Here is a 20,968-nt window from a genome sequence, read left to right as displayed (position 1 = left end):
CACCTTTCGCTTTTATACTTTATAATCCAACAATGTCAAGTACTTGGCTTTGACATTGTTGTCAGGTACTTTGACATTACTTGTAGCTGGTTGTATACATCATGTAATTTCATTATTCCATTTCTCTGCACAAATTATACCTTCTGCCTCCTATCTTTTAACCCAATAACTGAATATAGGAAATCATTATAAAAATTACCTAAAATAATTGAAAACATCATACATAAGTATACTTATGGCAGTTCAATTCATGATATAAAAATTAAAACAGTCTAAATACCTGATAATATAGCGATAAATACTATGGTACAGCCACACAATGGAATGTCATGTAATCATTAACATTTTAAATAAGTTGTATGTAAAAAGTTTTTATTTTTTTTTTGAAAAAAAGACACCAATAAAAATATTAAAAATACAGAAAAGCATGAAGAACATAAAGATAACCAAAGATCCTCTCAAAGAAACCCACTACTAACATTTTTGTATATATCCAATGTTTTCCCCATGGAAATATCTGTATAAATATAAATAGAATCTTACCCCATGTAGAGTTCTATATCTTGTACTTTTAACACCGTAAGTATATTCTTATTATAACATTCTTGGAAAATATAAGTTTTAATGACTGCATAATATTACATCATGTAGATGAACCATAATTTATATGACCTTTTCCCTATTTAGGGGGGAGGGCAGCATAAAAATATTTCAATAAATATCTTGAACATTTATCTGTGTATGTGTTCTAATGTGGTTCAGAATGCTTGGCCCAGACCCACCACTTTCTGGAGAAACCTATTTGAACGTCAGCCCTTACAACCACGTTATATGCCTTATCACTTCATCCCTGGGCATGTCTGAAAGCACCAGAGTGAACATCTGATACAAAGCTAGCCAATCCAAAGGCTTACCAGTAGCCTATAGTTTGGCCTGGCCTCAAAGACTTGTCAGGAGGTAGTAATTATAAGTTGAGCCAATCATCTTCCCCTACTCAGAAATCTAAACAGAGACCCAGAAGTTACAAGTTAGTGGTGGGCAATAAAATTGAAAAAAATATATTCAAGGATGTGGTGGCAATTATAAGCATGCACAGAGTGAGTAAACAGGAGGTCAATTTGTAGGGAGGAGAGGATAACCAAAGAGAAACAAAAGTTCTTGAGGGAGTAGCCTCCTTGTCTAGTGGCTTTCTACAGCAAATTCTCATATTGAAGCTTCTGTCCTTGTGTTTTCTTTTTCTTTTTTGGTGAGATTTTAAAACATAATGTTATATAACTCAGTTTTTATATGAAATAACTTAAGTGGATCTCTGTTCTTTGCAAATAGAACTACCCTAATAACACAACAATGTAAAGCAATTATACTCCATTAAAGATGTTTAAAAAAAAAAATGAAGTACCCTAATAGAGTGTAACTCTGTTTCCACAGGATATACATCTAGATATGAAATCACTATAGGACAAAGAGTAATAACAATTTTAAGGCTTATAATTGGCCAAATAGCTTTTCCAAAGCATATCAATTTACCCTCAACAAAGGTAGTGTATAAGTATCAATCATTCTGTACTCTCACTGAAAATAGCTATTACAATTTTTGTTAATGATAGTGGTATTTTCATTGCTTTAATCTGTTGACGTCCTTTGCCATTTTTTAAACTAGGTGTCCATCTCTTGTATTAACTTATAAAAGTTCGGAACTATCCTAATCAGGGCAAATATTTTCCCTGTTGTTGTCTTGACTTCCGTATGTTCTTAACCTATAGTTTAAATTTTTTTAATGTGGTCAAATTCCTAGGTATTTTTTCTGAGTTCTTCCATTTCATCAAACTCTCAAAAAATGCATGTGTCTTTTTAACCATGTAAAAACCCACTTTGGTGAATTTTAAACATTTTATGTTTAAAATGGTAGAACCTCCTCTAAAAGAAAAAAAAGAAAGAAATCTTGTGCTAATCTTGAATGTGAATCAGAAAAGATGGATGGGGTTAACTTGTAGCTTTGTTTTTGATGAACCAGGCTTCATGAAACCATATGGAGGTTCATGGAACACAGCTTGAAAACCTGTGCTTTAATCAATATATATTAGATCAGTATATATGATATAGGTCATGAGACGAAAGCCTAATTTTATTTTTCACAAAAGTTAAATAATTTTCTCAGCACCATTTACAGAGTAATCCTTCTATTCATAAATCTTTTATCATATGTAAAGTATTTAAGCATATGTACTTAATGTTTTATGTAATGTTTTATGTAATGTTTATGTAATCCATATACTGGTTTATTTTTAAGCTATTTAGTAATAACTGAGCATTCTGAACATTTTTTCAAATGTACAATCAAGTTCTCAATATTTTAACTTCAACATATCATTTATTATATGTTAGGGCAATCTCATTAATCTTTCTTATAATTATCTTTGCTCTTCTCCAATATCTATTTTTCTCAAAAGACTTTAGAATACTTTTTTCAATTTCACATCTCATTGGGATTTTGATGAGACTGGAAATAAATCTATAAATTAAGAACATCCCCTCTATACAAGTCCCCTTTTATTTTCAATTAAATGTTGTTTTTCATTATTTTCATTCTAAATTTTTGCTATTTGTTCCTTTTAAAGAAATTTTAGTATTTCAAACCCTTTTTTGCACCCATTGTATTTTTCTGATTATTACAAGAGTTTAGGAAACTATTGGTTTTTATATTATTACCCACCTTAATGGGTTTAATTAGTTCATTTTAAATTAACCTTTAAAAGCATATCGTAGGCATGCTTTTGTTTGCCTAATAAACATTTGCCTATTCTTTTATATCAATAAATCAATATTGAGCAACCAATTGAAAATTGGTCAATTGACCAATATCATTTTGCTTTAATCTTTTCTGTTGTAATAGCATATAAGTAAAATTTTAATTCAATCAAGGGTTTTCAAAACTTTTTAAGGGGAGATTTAACCTATTTTGATAAATTTGATTTCCTCTCATCTTGATCCATGTTCTCTAATTTTTTAGATCATCTTCATGTTGTTTTTGTTTTCTGTCTTTTGCTATAGGGACTGAATATTCTTTGCTTTTATCTTCTCTGTTTTGAAAGAAATATGTTTTTAGTTCTTTTAGTTGCAGTTTCTAACTTTGTAAAAAAATATTTAGACCTTTATTTCTAGAGTTCTTAAAGTCAAGAAGAAAATGTCATGAATCCATGCAATTTAAAGTCAGAGATGTAGCACACTTTCTTTTGCTGTCCTTCCCTCATTTGGTTGCCAGATTTAGCAAATAAAAACACAGGGTGCTGTTAAGTTTGAATTTATATGAACAAATAATTTCTTAGTATAAGTTCCATGCAACATTTGGGAAATACTTATACTAAAAAATTATCATTGTATATCTGAAAATCAAACCTAACTGTGTGTCCTGGATTTTATCTGATAACCCTACTTTCCCATCCAGACTTTAACATATAATGTTTTTATACTCAACATTTGTATATTAAATATTTTCTTGTACAACTATTTAATATTTTTGAAGTTTTGTAAACAAATTAACAATTATTCAAGACTTAACTGCATGTTTAACTGATTTTAGTGTTTGTTACCAGTTCTTTTACACTATGACTTCCACATTCTTGAGCTGTCTTTAAGAAAGGTACGTATTTGATATGTTTTCTGTTTTCTTGCTTATCTAATTCGTTACCTACAAACGTAAAAGACAATTTAGTTGATAAGATAAACTATGGGCGATAACAGATTTTTCAGTCTCACAATTCTGAAGATGTTATTCTGTTGTCTTTTGACAATTACTGTTGCAGAGGTCTTTATCCATTTTCCCTCTTTGGTTTTTTAGATAACCAGAATTTTTCCACACCTCCTAGTGTCTGAACCTATGAATAAATGTGGAAAACTGGGAAGGGGAATGGGTGAGAGTGTATTATGGTAACCTCATAGTGCAGCACCCCTGCAACAAAAGGCTGGTTCTTGAGTTTTCTGGGTGACAGAAATAACATCTCTAAGATACCTTATCTTGGATAAGGGTCGTACACTGTTTTCCGAATTTACTGGCCCTTTAGTTAATTCTTCAACATTTGAGAACTTGTTGTCTACCAGTTTGAGTTTCAAGTTTTGTGTGTTTTCATTTTTTTTCTGTAGCTTCTTAGGGACTTTACAGGTGAGTCAAGATGCTATTTCATTTATAGCTAGCCAATTTCAATTCAAACCAAAATATAAGAAAATGTTTTGAAGTCAGTGAAAATACAAAATTGAACATACAGTATGACTTCATGCACATGAAAATGCACAGGAAAAAAGGCTTAGAATGAAACAGGATGAAAAGTTTTCTTCTTGACTCTTCTATATATTTTATAATGACTATGCATAATATTTATTGTAGAAAAAGAAAATACACTTTAATTTAAAATATCCTCCTAAGGATCTCCTCTTGAAGCAAATGATTCTTAGTAGGAATTAGGAGAAACTATAAATGTTGCTTGGGATTATTTGGGTTATTTATAGAATTTTCTTCCCAGCAGCATTTACTGGGCTTAAGGTGAAGCTTTGATTAAAGCTGTTATAACTAAATGAACAGAATTATAAGGTTTTTCTTCTGCGATTACTATGAAGATGTGAATTCTGATCGAACCCCTTATAATACTCATGGCATTTATGAATTTTTTCTCCCATGTGGACTCTTTGATGAATTCGAAGAGCTGAGCTATGGCTGAAACCCTTACCACACTTAGCACATTGATAAGGCTTCTCTCCTGTGTGGACCCTCTGATGAATGTGAAGATTTGAGCTGTGACTAAAGCCCTTTCCACAATCATCACACTTATAGGGTTTTTCTCCTGTATGGACTCTCTGATGAATGAGAAGATGTGAACGCTGACTGAAGCCCTTCCCACACTGTTCACATTTATAGGGTTTCTCTCCAGTATGTACTCTTTGGTGAGTGTGAAGTTTGGAACTCTTGCTGAAGCCCTTCCCACATTCATGACAAGTATAGGGCTTCTCCCCTGTATGGACCCTCTGATGAATGCGAAGATCTGAGCTGTGACTAAAGTCCTTCCCACAGTCATCACATTTGTAAGGCTTCTCTCCTGTATGCACCCTCTGATGGATTTGAAGATTTGAGCGCTGGGTAAAGCCCTTACCACAGTCATCACATTTATAGGACTTTTCTCCCGTGTGGACTAACTGATGAATTCGAAGATTTGAACTCTGACTGAAGCCCTTACCACACTCATCACACTTATATGGTTTTTCTCCTGTGTGGACTCTCTGATGAACATGAAGTACTGAACTCCGACTAAAACTCTTACCACACTGATCACACTTAAAAGGCTTCTCTCCTATGTGAAGTCTCTGGTGAATGTGAAGTAATGAATTTCTACTGAGGTCCTTATCACACTGCAGTCTATAGAGTTTCTCTTCTGTGTGGACTCTTTGATGACAGTGAAGACTGGAGATCTGACTGAAGCTCTTACTACACACATTACATATATAAGGTACCTCCCCTGGGTGGACTCTCTGATGAAAGTGAACACCGAAGCTCTGACTAAAGTTACTGGCAACTTCATCACATCTGTACAGCTTCTTACCTATGTGGATTCTTGGATGTCCGTATACGTCTGATCTCTGAGTGAAGCATGCTGTGCTGATGGAGCATGGATAGAACTTTTCTCCAAGTTGATTTCTCTTGTGAACACACTGTGAGTTCCAATAATAAATTTCTTTACATTTATTACATCCACAGTATTTCTCTTCCACAGAGCCTTTCAGCAGGTCATTTTGGCATATCTCCCCAATGTACTCTGGAAGGGCTTCCTCTCCTGGGATATAAGGATGCTGACCTATGAGCTTCTGTTCTTTTTCCACAGAGAGATTTTTCGTGGATATGCCAACATGGTATCCGCATCCTTGAAAACCACGTGAATCACTCACATAGATTTCTCTACCATCATCTTCAGTGTGTTTTGTTTCTAAGGATTGACAAGGTATAAACTTCGTATATTTTAAGTTCCTGGGAATTTTGCCTTCAAAAGTCAGTTCATAGTTCCCAAACCCTGGTACTTGTGTGGAGAGTATTAACCATTCTTGACGGTGAGAAAGGTGTTGCTGCTTTAGGTCTTTGGAATCTATACCTTGAACCATTTCCACATAGTTTTGATTATCATATGTCTGAGTGCTGGCATTCCTCCAGCCTTGCCAGCAGGAAAGATGTTCATGTTCAAAATATCTGAATCTTTCTTCTTGGGGTCTGTAGCTCTCTTTCCAGTTTCCTAGAAAAATAAGCAGATAATCCAGTGGTAAGATGAAAGCTGTGCTTAAAAATTTCCAAGTATCTCAGTCAACAAGCTCCAGAATTACAGGAATATATGTGTGGGTGCAAGTGGGAAAGAAGTGTTATGACTTAGGCTGCTCCATATTTGGGTGTGGAATTCATTTGTTTGTTCATTCACAGATGTATTCATTCATTCAACAAACATATCTTGAGCATCTACTACTTACCAGGTACTGTTAGAAAAAAAAAAGTCCGACTGGTTTCATGGAAATAGTCTTAAAGACTGAGATTTAATTAGATTACTCTATGTGGGACATTATTATAAGAAATAAAATATTGTTTCTATTTTTCTGTTCTAAAATAGTGTAGTAGATTGTGGGAAAAAACTCTCTACTTTATCTACATCTTTGGGTGTTCCCCTTACACACTGACTTTAGGCTTGGCTATATAATTCGCTTTGGCCACTGGGACAAAAGTGAGACAAGCAGAGATTCGCAAAGTGCTCGTGCATTGGGGCTTGGCCTCTCTTGCTGGTTTTGAAAGTCCTGTGATCACCACCATGTAAATGAGCCTGGGCTGGCCTCCCTGAAAAGAGACATATGGTCAATACATGCCTGTTACAACACTGATACTGACCAACTGCCATTCAGGCTGTCCAGTTTCATCTTAGACCATCCAGCCCCAATCAAGTCACTCCATGATAGAAGATCCATCTAACCAACTAGAATCATGAAAAATAAAGTTTGTTTTAAGTCACTAAGTTTGGGGTAGTTTGTTATACAGCAAAAGCTAACTTACAAATAGAACATGAAGAGAGAACAAATTGAGGACTGCACAAAATTATGGGCGGAAATCTGTGCTTTAAGTGTAATCCAGAAAATAAATAAGAATCTCAAATACCTATTAATTACATAGCCAAAATGTTTTGGAAGATATCTTGCTTTCTTTATCTTCTATTTGTCATGTGATTTAAGACCCATTTTTGAGAATGTTTCTTCTACCTCAATACAGCACCCTAATAAAGAACCAAAATACTCAACAAAACTGGTCCCAGAAGAAACTAACCTTATTCCCTAAGAGTTGGGATAATTTACCTACTGACATGACATTTGTGTAGTTCTCCCACATGACCTCTCTGTAGAGCTTTTTTTGAGAAGAATCCAAGAATTTCCACTCCTCCCAAGTAAAATTAACAGTCACATCTTCAAATGTTACTGCCATCTGGTCGAAGATCAGGCTTTCCCGGAAGAACAAATCTACGTGAGAAGATGGACAAAGAAAAAGACATTCAGCAGGTAACATAAGTGGTAAACCAGAAAGAAAAAGAAATAACTCCAATAATGAAGAAAAACAAGAAAGGTAAGAGGAGACATAATAAGAGGTCAAGTAGTTAAATAATGTATCCAATCATTGAACACCATCACCATCATAAGAAACACTTATATAGCATTTGTCTGATAACCACTGGGCCAAGTAAGTACTTCACATATATTCCAAGTAATCCTCACAGCAATCCTATGTTGTAGATACTATTATTATCCTCATTTTACACATTAGTAATAATGGTTGAAAAAGATTAATTCCCAAGATCATGGACCTGGAGGTACTGCAGTGAGGACCCAGGTCTACATACTTTGGACCAGAACTATTTGCCAACTGTAACAATATTGCTTCATGTTGCTTATATTATTGCTTCATGATTGATCATTTTAGACTGTTTACTTCCCACTGTGAGATGAGGAATTAGATTACCACCCGTACCTCCACTCCTCATCCTCCTATAGCATTATCACTAATTTTCTGGTTAAATCAATAAGCAGTGCTTATATAATTTTGAATATGATTATATACTGTTTTTTTGTGGGGGGGAATTACCTGTTTAATTTTTACTTAATAAATTTACTGTCCTCAATTTTTTGATTTTTCAAAAGGCTTTATATAATCTATTTTATCAAGTGTCTCATCCCCTCGCCCAACCCTTTTATTTTGGAAAAGTCCATCATCCTGCTCCAGTCAGGGCCGACTACTCTTTAGTGCTCCATTTCAAGATCATGTGACTCTTCTTCTTTTGTGATTTACTCCATTAATTGGGAGGCACATAACAACATGAGTTCAATCAAGCCTGTGAATGTTAAGCCTATGGCCATCGAAAAAAGCAAAGGTGAGAAACAGACAGAGGTTTTCTTCAAAGGAGAATATCCAAACACGGTTACTAGGAAAGATTCCCAGGAATCATTTGAATCACTGTATGCCTTAAGTCTTTATTACTATCCCTCATAAGTGGCTGGGTGTAGAATTCGAGAGTGAAAAGAATTTTTCTCAAAACTGCTTCACTGTTTATAAGCTTTTAGTGTTGCTAAGACTGATTTAAAGAACAAACTGTAATTCCTTTGTGGGCAACTTTTTCTTTCCTCTCTGGAAATATTTTAGGGTCTTCTTTTGTGGCTGGCCCTCTGCCCCAAATGGTGTATGGATTTGAGCCTCTCCAAAGTTCACAGGGCTCATCAGTTCCTTTCTTGTCTGTATTACCCTGCTGAGTATTCTAGGATGTAACATCTTCAGCCCTATGTAGCTCTTACCACTATTCCTACTGTTGCCATCCAGGTTTTTGTTGAAATTTCTCATTTGCTGACGGCTCTTCGGCTTCATCATTGTAAGTTCATAAATTTCTTGGTTTTTTATTATATATATGCAGTTTTAGAAAGTAGAAGAGATAAATGCATGTATTCTAACTGTCTAAAAATATTTCAGTAGAAAGAATAGATCATAAGTTGGTTATGTGACAAATTCATTTTATTTCTTTGATGACACATTCTCAATTGTAAAGTTCAATTTAAAATGTTCAGTAAATACTAAGAATAAAAGAAATAGTACTTTTGGACTTCCCTGGTGGCGCAGTGGTTGGGAGTCCTCCTGCCAGTGCAGGGGACACGGGTTCGAGCCTTGGTCCGGGAGGATCCCACATGCCGCGGAGCAGCTAATAAGCCCACAAGCCACAACTACTGAAGCCCACGCGCCTAGAGCCCGTGCTCCGCAACAAGAGAAGCCACTGCAATGAGAAGCCTGTGCACTGCAACGAAGAGTAGCCCCCGCTCACCACAACTAGAGAAAGCCCGCGCGCAGCAACGAAGACCCAATGCAGCCAAGGATAAATAAATAAATAAATTTATATTTTTAAAAAAGGGAGAGAGAGTACTTTTAAGGAGATTACAATAAAATGGAAGGAAACTAGACTATCATCATCATCATACAAATATAATCATAGCAGCAGCTAAATATTATCTAGCAGTTATGTGAAGAAGGCTTTGTTATCTCGTTTACCATCACAACAATCCAGTAAGGTATTATTATCAACACTAAAGGAATGAGGAAACTAACATTTAGCAAGATTAAGTAACTTTTACAAGGTCATGTAGTTACAAAGTAGTGGTTTTTAAACCCAGGCCTACCTACTAAGTGAAAGTGAGAAAAGTTAAAAACAACTTGTGAAGGGTTGTAAATCAAGATTTCCACGTACAGCCATATTGTGTTAATACATAAGGGCAAAAGGAAGATGTACTGAAATATTCAAGGAAACAGCTACTGTTTCCCAAATTAAATAAAAATCCATGCCTAAAAAATGAAACGTTAATTAGAAATACGAATTCAAGAATGAGAAAATTCAGTGCTGTTTATTTTTAAATGTTTATAAATGTTAAAAACTATAAAGATAGTAAGTCTACTTTAACACATATGAATGGATAAATCAAATAAGAAAATTGGGATCCTCAGAAGCTGAAAACCTGGTGTCAGTGTAAAAAATAAATGAACTCGCTGGTGCTTCATTTTTTAAAAAGTACGGTAAATAAAACCCAGTCTGTTGTTATTGCTTTTGATTGTCATTTTAACAAACATTTAGGAATTTATTTTTAAAAATATACTAGAGATTAAGAGCCTAGTTTTTTTTTTTTTACTGAAAGTAAGTTCATAAAAATTATAACAATGCCGAAGTAATATAAGTAAAAATTAAGTCTATCCTCCCCAAATAATTTAAGAAATAACCACTATAGTTTTCACTGTGTCCTTTCAGACCTTTTTTCATACATACATACCCCACTAATGTTTTTTTCATAACACAGACATGATAATTCTGCAGTCTGCTTTTTTCATATAATATATAGTATACAACTTCCCGTTTCAGTACATATAGGCCTATGTTATTCGTGGTGACTTTAAAATATGTCCAGAAATTATTTGATACCTTTCCCTTCAAAAGGTGGGACCTAATTCCCCACCCCTTGAATGTGGCCTGGGTTAGGGACTTACTTCTGATGAACAGGAAAAAAAAGCAGAAGGGGAAGCAATGGTATGCAGCTTTCAAGACTAGCTCATAAAAGGCACTGTAGCTTCCTCCATGCTTTTTTTCTTGGATCAGTCACTCTGGGAGAAGCTATCTAACACACTGTATGAATAGTTAGGCAGCCCTGTAGAGAGGCCCATGTGGTAAGGAACTGAGGCCTTCTGTCCTCAGTGAGAAATGAGGCATCTGCCAACAGCCATGTGAGTGAACCATCTTAGAAGTGGATCCTCCAGCCCCAGTGAAGGCTTCCAATGAACTGTAGTCCTGCTGACAACTTGACTGCAACCTCGTGTGAAACCCTGAGCCAGAACCACACTGCTATACTGTTCCCAGATTCCTGACCCTTAGAAACTGAGATAATAAATGTTTGTTATTTTAAGCTGCTACATATAATTTATTATGCAGAAGTAGATGGTTAATGTATTGTTGTAAAAGTTGCATAGCATTTCATGTTATGATGTTCCAAAATTTAACTGTTCCCATACTGATGAAGATTATTTCCAGTTTTCTGGCTATCATAATACAGCAGTGAACAACTCTCTTAAATACATCATTGAACACTCGTAATATTTCTAAAAGATACATTTCCAGAATTAGAACCACCAGGCATGTGCATTTCAGTCTACTAAAAAAACACTGTAAAACTTTGAAAATATTTTAAAAGATTTGTTACAAATATTTTCCCCCACTAGAAAGTTAAAAGCGGAATACCTACATTCAAAATTAGTAGGTACAAGTCTATAGAGGAAAAAAAGAATTATAGAAAGCATAAATTAAGATGGCAAGTAAAATTATTAATAGACAAAAGGATACTAAAAGTTTTAAAATATAGAGGCATATTGCTTAGAAGAGACACTCCAAACTACTGAATTCTAGAAGATTAAAAATGAAAAGACAGGCTAATCTATAACAGAAAAATGTAGACAAAAATAAAGTAGGTTTTGCAATATTAATATTACATAAGGTAAAATCAAAGGAAAAAGTATTACCCTAGATTAACAGAGTAATTTTATAAGAAATGAAATTATTGCTCTTGGTGTACCACCCATCAGAATTAAGATTTTGTCAGAATTGCTCCAAGACTGTATATCAGAAGGTGGGGGGGTGAGGGGAGATGGGGACCATATGATAGCAAAAATAACAGTAATTATAATAAATGTGAATAGCTTAATCTCACAGATTGAAAGACACAGATTTGTAGGTTAAAAAAATAAGATTCAACATGTGGTTTAGAAGAGACACACTAAAAAGAAAAAAAACATAGGACTAAAAGGATGGAAAAACATATTCCACACAAATATGAACCAAAAGAAAGCTGTAATAACAAACTTAACTTCAGCTGAGATAAAATTTATGGCAAAAAATTTGTAACTATGTGTGGTGATGGATGTTAACTAGATGTATTGTGGTGATCATTTTACAATGTATACAAATATAGAATCATGTTGTATACCTGAAACTAATATGTCAGTTATATCCCAATAAAAAATTTATGGCAAAAATATAAGGGACAAAAACACAGTTTTTTTTCTGTATTAGTAAATAAATAGTAAGACCAAAAAATATCCATTATAATTAAACTGCACCCACAAATAAAATTTCAAAATGTATTAAGTAACAACTATCATAAGTTTAAGGAGATATAATATATACACCATTGATTGTAATTATAGATATTAATACAATCCTCTCAGAAAATGACAGATCAAGCAAAACCAAAGAACTCAACAATATAAAGACTAAACAGTACAATTAATACTAGAGTTATTTTATCTGTGTTGAATTCTATACTCCCAAAACACTAAATACACATTATTTTCATGAACCCACAGTACTGTTACAAGATTGACCATGTATTGGTCTATAAAAGAAATCTCAATAAATTCCAAATTATCAACATAATGCAGAATACATTCTCTAGGTACAAGGTAATAAAATTAGGAACTATTAACAATGGAATTTAAAAATCCATACTTCTGGAACCCAAGTAACATATTAAATAGCCCTTAAATTTAAAAGGAAAATATAATGATAATTAAGAAAATTTGAATTGAATAATAATAATTACACATCAAAATTTTCAAGACCCAGATAAATAAGTACTAAAAGAAAATAAGAATGGCTACATATAATCAACCTAAGCATTCAACTCAGAAACTCAGAAAACAAACCCCCCCCCTCTAAAAAAAAGAGCAAACTGAAAAAAAGAAGGATAAAGCTGAAAGTCAAAGAGGCAATAAACAAATAGATGATGTGGAAATGCATAAAGCCAAAAGATGCTCTTAAAAATGTAATAAGTCAGATCTCTGCAAGTCTAATGTTTTTTTGAAAAGATGATTATAAACAAAATTCTGGACAAAATGAGGAAATAACCACAGACATAAGACTTAAAATACAAGAGCATTATGAACTATATGCAAATACACTTGAACATCTATATAAAAGGACAAATTCCTAGTAAAGTACACAATGCCAATATAAAATGCCAAAATAGATTTTAAGAGTAATATAAAATTACAGACCAGTAAGTATTAAAGGAAACTGAAATGGCAGCCAAGATTCTTTCTCCCTCCCCCAAAATCAAAGGCCCAAAGAGTTTTACAGTTGAGTTCTAGCAAATGTTCAATTAACAGTTAATTACTATTACAATCAAATTGTTTTAGAAAATAGAAGGTGAAAATTACTAGCTCATTATATGGCCAGTGTAATATTGATTACAAGACCTGGTAAGAACAATACAAAAGAAAACTATAGGCCCATTTTTAAGTTTGATAGATATGTAAAAAATCCTAAATAGATATTAGCTAATTGAATTCAGATATGTATGAAAAAATGATAAAGCATAATTTATAACAGGAATGGAGGACAGTTCAACATGAGAAAATTAATCAACATAATTCACTATACTAACAGACTGCAGAAGAAAACCACAATTATCTCAACTGATGCAGAAAAATTGTGTGATAAAGATCATAATGTTCACTGCCTATAAAGGTCTTAAAAAAACTTCTGGCCAACTAGAAATAAAAAGAAACTACCTAAATTGGTAAAGGTTATATATTGATACTAAGAATCTACATCAAACATTAAGCTTAATGGAGAAATTTTATATGTATTCCCTTTATGATGGTAACAAGATAAGAATGCCCACCATCACCACTGCTTTCAAAATAGTACTAAGGGTTCTGACAAGTACTATAAGAAAAGAAAAAGAAATAAGAAGCATAAGGATTAGAAGAAAAAACATAAAATGTCATTATTTGCATATGTTACGGCAATCTACCTAGAAAAACAAGAGTATCTGGATAAACCATAAACTGATGAAAAAGCTCAGCAAAATTACCAGACACAATAAAGCAAAAGCATCACGGTATCAGCAATCAACTACCAGAAAACAAGATATCATTCACAACAGCAAAAAAACCCGAAAAACCAAAAAAACAACTATCTTATAAAAAGATAGTTTTATCTTTGAAGACAACTTTCAAATTCCAATAAAGTAGAAAAAAGATTATCTGAATAAAGGGAGAAGCATGCCTCCATGTTCTTGGATGAGATGACTCAAATTCAATATACCTCCAGTCAAATTTCTAGCTGGATTTTTTGAGGAACATGATATACTTTTTTTCCCTAAAATTTATAGGGAGGGAAAAGAAGTCCATAAAGACTTAAGTAAACCAAGCAGGAAGACTTGTTCTACTAGATACTGACATACCACCAAACTACAATAGTAAAATCAGAACAAATAGACCAGTAGAACAGAATTGAGGACTCAGAGCCTAAGCAATGTACTTGTTTATATATGAAAACTTACTAACAATAAAGATGGCATTAAAAATCAAAGAAAAAAGAATGGATTATTTATACTAGATGGTGGTGTGAAACTGATTAACTATATGAGAAAAAATAAAGCTGGATTCCAACTTGATATCATATACAATGGGACACTAGATGGATTAAACACTTAAATGTTAAAGGGAAAGTTATAGAGTTAGTAAAAGAAAATGTTAGGATTGAAAAACATTTACCATTGTTAAATGAATCCAAGGACCAGTTCTTTGGGGGGAAAATATTAACAATAAAATAAATCAATCCCTGACTAGCTATAAAAGAAAAGAAAAAGGGGTGGGCACAAACAGAAAAAAGTTAGAAATGAGATTAGTGAAAAAGCAACCGATAAAAATTTAATTGAACATTAGGTGGGCACTTTCCACCATTCTTTAGAACATAAATCTGAAAATCTGAATGGGAAATGTATTTTTTCCTAGAAAACCATTTTATATAGCCCCAAGAAAAGGGAAAAATCCTGAACAGATCAGATATTTTGAAAGAAACTGGTCAGGTTATCAAAGAAATATGACCTTCACAATAACAACCCAAAAGTTTCCTTAAATGAATTCTTTCAGATTTGCAAAGAACAGATTATGTGATTCTATTAAACTATTCCAAGGCATATAAAAGAATTATCAAAAATTTTAAGAAACTCAGGAAAACACTGAGACAGCAAAATCAGAAAACTACAGATCTATATTACTAATGAATACTGACATAAACTTCAGAAATAAAGTAATATATAAGGCCAATAAAATGCAGCAACACCTGTATTTATAATCTACTGCCACACAACTAGTTACTTCAAAACTGAGTGGCTTAAAACAATAATTATTATCTTTCATGGTTTCTCTGGGTCAGAAATTCAGGGGTAGCTTGGCTGGGCAGTTCTGGTTTGGACCTCTCATGAGAGTGATGTTGAGCTGTCAGCTAGCGCTGCAGTCACCTCAAAGGCTTGACTGGGCTGGAGGATTCACTCCCAGGGTGGCTCACTCACATGGCTGGCAGGTTGGTTGTGATTGTTGATGGAAGGTGGAAGGTCTCAGTTTCTTTCTACTTGGTCCTTTCATGTGGCCTGGGCTACCTCTCAACATGGTGGCAAGTTTCTTGAGAGAGACAGGCAAGCAAAAGCTGCATCCTATTAATGACTTAGCCTGGGAAGTCACATAGCATCACTTCTGCTGTACTCCATTGGCTGAGGCAAACACATGCCCCCAGCCAGATTTGAGAAAAGGGGACACAGATGACACCTTTCAGTGGGAAGAGTGAAAGTCACATTGTAAGATGAACATGAAGGATAGGATGAATTATAGGTATGACTATCTTTGGAAAACGTAATCTGCTATAATACCAAAGTATATTATAGCATGATGAAATGGTGGCTAATTCCAAAAGGCAAAGGAAGGTTCATAAGAGAAAATCTATTAACTATAAGCCATCATAATAATGTCAAATAAGAAAAGCCATATAATTATTTTAATCAATGCCCAAAAGATCTCTCTTAAAATTCCACAAATGGGACCTAATGAAACTTAAAAGCTTTTGCACAGCAAAGGAAACCATAAACAAGACGAAAAGACAACCCTCAGAATGGGAGAAAATATTTGCAAATGAAGCAACTGACAAAGGATTAATCTCCAAAACATACAAGCAACTCATGCAGCTCAATATCAAAAAAACAAACAACCCAATCCAAAAATGGGCAGAAGACCTAAATAGACATTTCTCCAAAGAAAATATACAGATTGCCAACAAACACATGAACGGATGCTCAACATCATTAATCATTAGAGAAATGCAAATCAAAACTACAATGGGATATCATCTCACACCGGTCAGAATGGCCATCATCAAAAAATCTGCAAACAATAAATGCTGAAGAGGGTGTGGAGAAAAGAGAACCCTCTTGCACTGTTGGTGGAAATGTAAATTGATACAGCCACTATGGAGAACAGTATGGAGGTTCCCTAAAAAACTAAAAATAGAACTACCATATGACCCAGCAATCCCACTACTGGCTTATACCCTGAGAAAACCATAATTCAAGAAGAGTCATATACCAAAATGTTCATTGCAGCTCTATTTACAATAGCCAGGACATGGAAGCAACCTAAGTGTCCATCAACAGATGAATGGATAAAGAAGATATGGCAAATATATACAATGGAATATTACTCAGCCACAAAAAGGAACGAAACTGAGTTATTTGTAGTGAGGTGGATGGACCTAGAGACTGTCATACAGAGTGAAGTAAGTCAGAAAGAGAAAAACAAATACCGTATGCTAACATATATATGGAATCTAAAAAAAAAAAAGAAAACGGTCAGAAGAACCTAGGGGCAAGACTGGAATAAATATGCAGACTTACTAGAGAATGGACTTGAGGACATGGGGAGGGGGAAGGGTAAGCTGGGACGAAGTGAGACAGTGGCATGGACATATATACACTACCAAATGTAAAATAGATAGCTAGTGGGAAGCAGCCGCATAGCACAGGGAGATCAGCTCGGTGCTTTGTGACCACCTAGAGGGGTGGGATAGGGAGGGTGGGGTGGAGGGAGATGCAAGAGGGAAGAGATATGGAGACATATGTATATGTATAACTGATTTACTTTGTTATAAAGCAGAAACTGACACACCATTGTAAAGCAATTATACTCTAATAAAGATGTTAAAAAAAAAACAACTCATGCTATCCAAACATACTTGGAAAAATGTCCACTTCATATGTTAAATGAAAAAATTAAACATATAACAGCCATTCATACATTCAACAAATATTCATTGAGTGCTCACTATATGCCAGGCATAGTTCTATATACTAGGAACATTCCCTGCCCTCATGGAGCCTATCTGTCATGATTCAAATTTTTTTATATATACTAATCTCTTTATATATGTATCTTAAGTTTATGTTTGCATATTTGTACATATGTGTATGTGTATGTATGCATACATACTAGTATTTGTATGGATTAGTGAGTATGTATGTATATTATTAAATAAAAGACTCTAAATATTGATAAATACATCAAAATGTCAATAATGGCTGTCTCTGGTTGATGTGCTGTGGACTCTGAGTGGTACACAAGAATAAGTAACCAGTTAAACATTAATTGCCCTCCAGAGTATGGCCTTACCTTATACATTCATACTTACGTCTCTACTGCAACTAGCCCAGTTTCCTTATTTGTCCCTTTATATTCTGCCTGAGACTAAATGATGGTCTTCCTGTCTGGAAAGATATCTTCCAATTCATAGTAATTATTCAAATCTGAGTTCCTGTTCCTGTCTTTTACTTAAAAGTGCCACTCATTCCAGCACTGTTTAATGTATGATAACTTTAGAAATTCTTATTAACCTCAGTGATTTGTTTCTCCAAGGTTAAGGAAAGACATTTTTGTATTTATTCATCTCGGGTCATCAAAAACAGTATGAATTATATAGTAGGCTTGAATGACTGGCTGACTGAATTAGTAATTGCTGGGAAAAGACACTGGGCAGGAGGCAGGGGCTTGCTGCATAGGAGGCTTGAAAGCTTCTCAGGCAAAGAGGAATATGTTCTATTCAGTCTGGTCCATCCATCCCCGTGGCCACCTCCACTACTCCCACTATCCATGGAGAAGTCTGGGGCATTTTATAAATGAGAAAAGACAATCCGACTCACCTGGGATCAGACTGTGAGGGAAACAGTGAACATTCCTTCCTCCTTCGTGCTCCTTTTTGGGGGAAGGGTGGAGTGTTGAGAAGACTGAGCTGAGGGAGAAGAAAGGAGGAATGAACGACTGGGCATGACTTGAAATTCCCAAACTCACTACAATCCCCACGTACTAACTGTGACCCCCCCAAATCTCCCAGACAGAGGTCAGAAAGAGCCCAAGAACATTTCTGTTCCCTTTCAAGCACCCGAAAGGAGAGCTGTACGAACTGGCACTCAGGACCTTATTTCTGACCATCTAGAAAAGTACAATTCTAGTTTGGGCATGAAAACACAGAATTTGATCTCACAGTTTAGTCCCTTCAGGAATGCAGATGCTTTCTATGTAATTTAACCTCTCTGAGCCTCAAAATTTTCCTAGTTTATTATTAACAAGAACAATTTTTTTAAAAGATTGGAAAAACAGCACACTTAAATAGTTCTTTCTAAAAGTATATTTTTAAAATCTTGTTCAATCAGTTAAGTAGAAAGGTAAATTCCTTCACCCTCTCCTACTTCTTACAACATAAATACTGGATTTACTATTAGAACAGAATACAGAGTCTTAGCAAAAGATCCCAGATCTAGGGCCCCCAGGACATGATAATAGTCTCAACTCTGTCACCAACCACTTGTAGAACTTCGAAAAAGACCAAACTTCTAGACCTCGTAGGGCCTCACTTTCCTCACCTGTAAAATGGGGGCATGAGTCTTTGCCACCCTGGTCCTCCCTTGCTGATCACAGGTCCCTGTGGAAAATGATAAACAGTTAAGAGCCCTCTTTCCCTAGAGAGAAAAATGCTTCATGGTGTCTCAGGAGCAGGACAGGTTTGGGCTCCCACTACGCACCAAGGGCCGCCAGAGTTTTACATATGAAGCTCCGGGTTCAGACGTACAAACGGTTCTCGCGGAGCTGGATCCCGGCGGCCTCGGCTCCTGTCGCGGAAACACGCGCGGCCTCCGTTCCACATCCAGGCCTCCGTTCCCCAACCAGACCTCCGCCCCAGCACCTCTCGGCCCCAAGCACCCCGGCCCCAGGGCCCAAGCTGCCTGTGCCTCCTCTCTCTTTCCCCTTCTTCAGTTTAAACGTGGGGCGGGCGGCTGTGAAGACACCTACACTGGTGTCCGAGATTTCTAAGCCGGAGCGGCTTCTCGGCCCCCGGCCCTCCCTCTTCTGCCTCTCTTCCTGCCACAGCTCTCCCCGCCCTTGTCCGCTTCTGGCTCGGTGCTCCCGAGAGTCCGCGTCACTTACGGAGCCTCTGGAGGGGGACGGGGACCGGCCCAAATACTCGTCTAAATAAACAATGGCCGCAGCCCCGCTTGACCAAAACCGAAGCCCCAGGCCTCGGAGTAGACACTCGGAGCGTTCCCATGGAGACGGGAGGAGGCGGGGCGGGAAAGGAAAACGCCGGAGGACGTGGCTCCTGATTGGCCAGAAAGAACGAGGTGAGACCCGGCCTTAAACCATCAGCGTTCTGGGGTGAGAGGACTGTGTACTATGGCACTCTGAACCGAGGATGGGGCTGAGCCCCCAAGATACTAACGTTAATGGGACGGTTCTAGGTGTTTTTAGGGCCCCTGGGAAGGGGGGGCAGGGCTGGGGATTCGGGGAAACAGTCACCCTGGGGGGCGAGGGGTGGTAACGCCTGCTGTCTCGCGCACTCGGCGGAATGGGCAACCCACTAGCTCTGGCTGTAGCGTCGTCTCTAAATTCGAGGCACACAGCCGCGAAGAGGGCTTTTCAAATTTCGTTTTATGGGGACCCGCTTCTCTTCTGGTAACTCGCTGGTCGGGTGGGGCTTTCCTTCCTGCTCTCTTCCTGCCAAGACCTAGGCTGCTCTGCTACCATCATTTTCTCTCACCTGGATTATTGTTAATAGCCTATTAACTGGTCCCTCGCTTCTGCTATTGCTACTCCAATCCCCTTCATGAGGATCCTGGATGATTCTCTCAAAACATAATTGTGATTATTCACTTTGCTCAAAACCCTTACTTGGCTCCCTAGCTTATTCCTAAGTGAAAGCCAAAGTTCTCACAGTGACCTATATGGCCCTACATATAGGGCCATACTTTTCTCATCTAATTCCCTACCTCTCTGACTCCATATTTCATTATTCTGCTCCCTTTTGCCGTATTAGCCATTCTGGCCTAATTGTTTTTCTTTCAACTTGTCATATTTGTTTCCACATCAGTCCCGTCTTACATTCATGAGGTGTGGATGGACTCGTCCACTGTTCTAGGTGCTGGGGATACACAGTGAACTAAATGGATAAAAATCTTTATCCACTATGGAGTATGGAGCCATTCTATTTGGTGGAGTGAAGTGGGCTGGGGAGAGAGCATTAATAGCCAACGCACAAAATTATTTGTTGGGTGAGGAATTCAGGATGCAAAAAACAAAATATAATTCAAATTGTGTAACTCAGTGTGTGTGTGTGTGTGTGTGTGTTTGTGTATGTTATTGTGAGTATAATTATACAAGCATGGAGAAAAAATGCAAAAGGATACATTCCAGATAGTTGATGTACTTCATGTGGTTCATTTATTGGGAGAGATCACTGTGAGTAAAGATAGGAAGAAAATTGAGGGCCTATGAGTCTCTCAGACTCTTAGTAAAAAAGGAATTTCATGACTTTTACCTCTGTGCTTGTGGGAGATAAGGGAAATCACAAGCTTTCTTATTTGACAAACCTCCAAGCATTTTACCTTCTAGTAACACAGAGATATCATTTATAATATTATTATCAGAAGAACAAGGACCACAATCACTCAGAATTCATGTTAGATGTTAAAAGTTACTTTCACAAGGCATTGCAATACTTTCAAAAGT

At 36.1% G+C, this 20,968-nt stretch overlaps 1 protein-coding gene across 6 annotated transcripts; it reads right to left on the bottom strand.

Moving 5' to 3' along the window:
* Positions 1–361: 361 nt before the first annotated feature.
* On the bottom strand, positions 362–19,514 carry ZNF214 (zinc finger protein 214). Of its 6 annotated transcripts, none has more exons than XM_057552076.1 (6): positions 19,256–19,494; positions 18,988–19,074; positions 18,829–18,887; positions 18,109–18,197; positions 7,366–7,527; positions 362–6,269 (listed from the first exon to the last, which is right to left on the bottom strand). In XM_057552076.1, the coding sequence occupies exons 3-6, from the start codon at positions 18,843–18,845 to the stop codon at positions 4,579–4,581; spliced, it is 1,959 nt and encodes a 652-aa protein (XP_057408059.1). In that variant the 5' UTR covers positions 18,846–18,887; positions 18,988–19,074; positions 19,256–19,494; the 3' UTR covers positions 362–4,578. The 6 variants fall into 6 exon arrangements, with proteins under 6 accessions (XP_057408059.1, XP_057408058.1, XP_007172891.3 ...); XM_057552075.1 differs by having other exon boundaries at positions 19,391–19,493; XM_007172829.3 differs by lacking the exon at positions 18,988–19,074 and having other exon boundaries at positions 19,391–19,514.
* Positions 19,515–20,968: the final 1,454 nt, after the last annotated feature.

Source organism: Balaenoptera acutorostrata, chromosome 9 (assembly GCF_949987535.1).
Source record: "Balaenoptera acutorostrata chromosome 9, mBalAcu1.1, whole genome shotgun sequence".
Lineage (NCBI taxonomy): Eukaryota > Metazoa > Chordata > Mammalia > Artiodactyla > Balaenopteridae > Balaenoptera > Balaenoptera acutorostrata.
This window is presented reverse-complemented; position numbering and strand designations above follow the sequence as displayed.

Bases quoted from the DNA above. Each gene is read 5' to 3' on its own strand.
- ZNF214 (XM_057552074.1), bottom strand. From the start codon at position 19,109: ATGTGGAACGGAGGCCGCGCGTGTTTCCGCGACAGGAGCCGAGGCCGC. The intron at 18,888-19,034 runs GTACGTCTGAAC...CATTTTCCACAG, and splicing joins CAGCTCCGCGAGAACCGTTT to GGACCTGTGATCAGCAAGGG. The intron at 6,270-7,365 runs GTAAATTATCCC...TTATTTTTCTAG, and splicing joins CACAAATGTCATGTCAGTAG to GAAACTGGAAAGAGAGCTAC.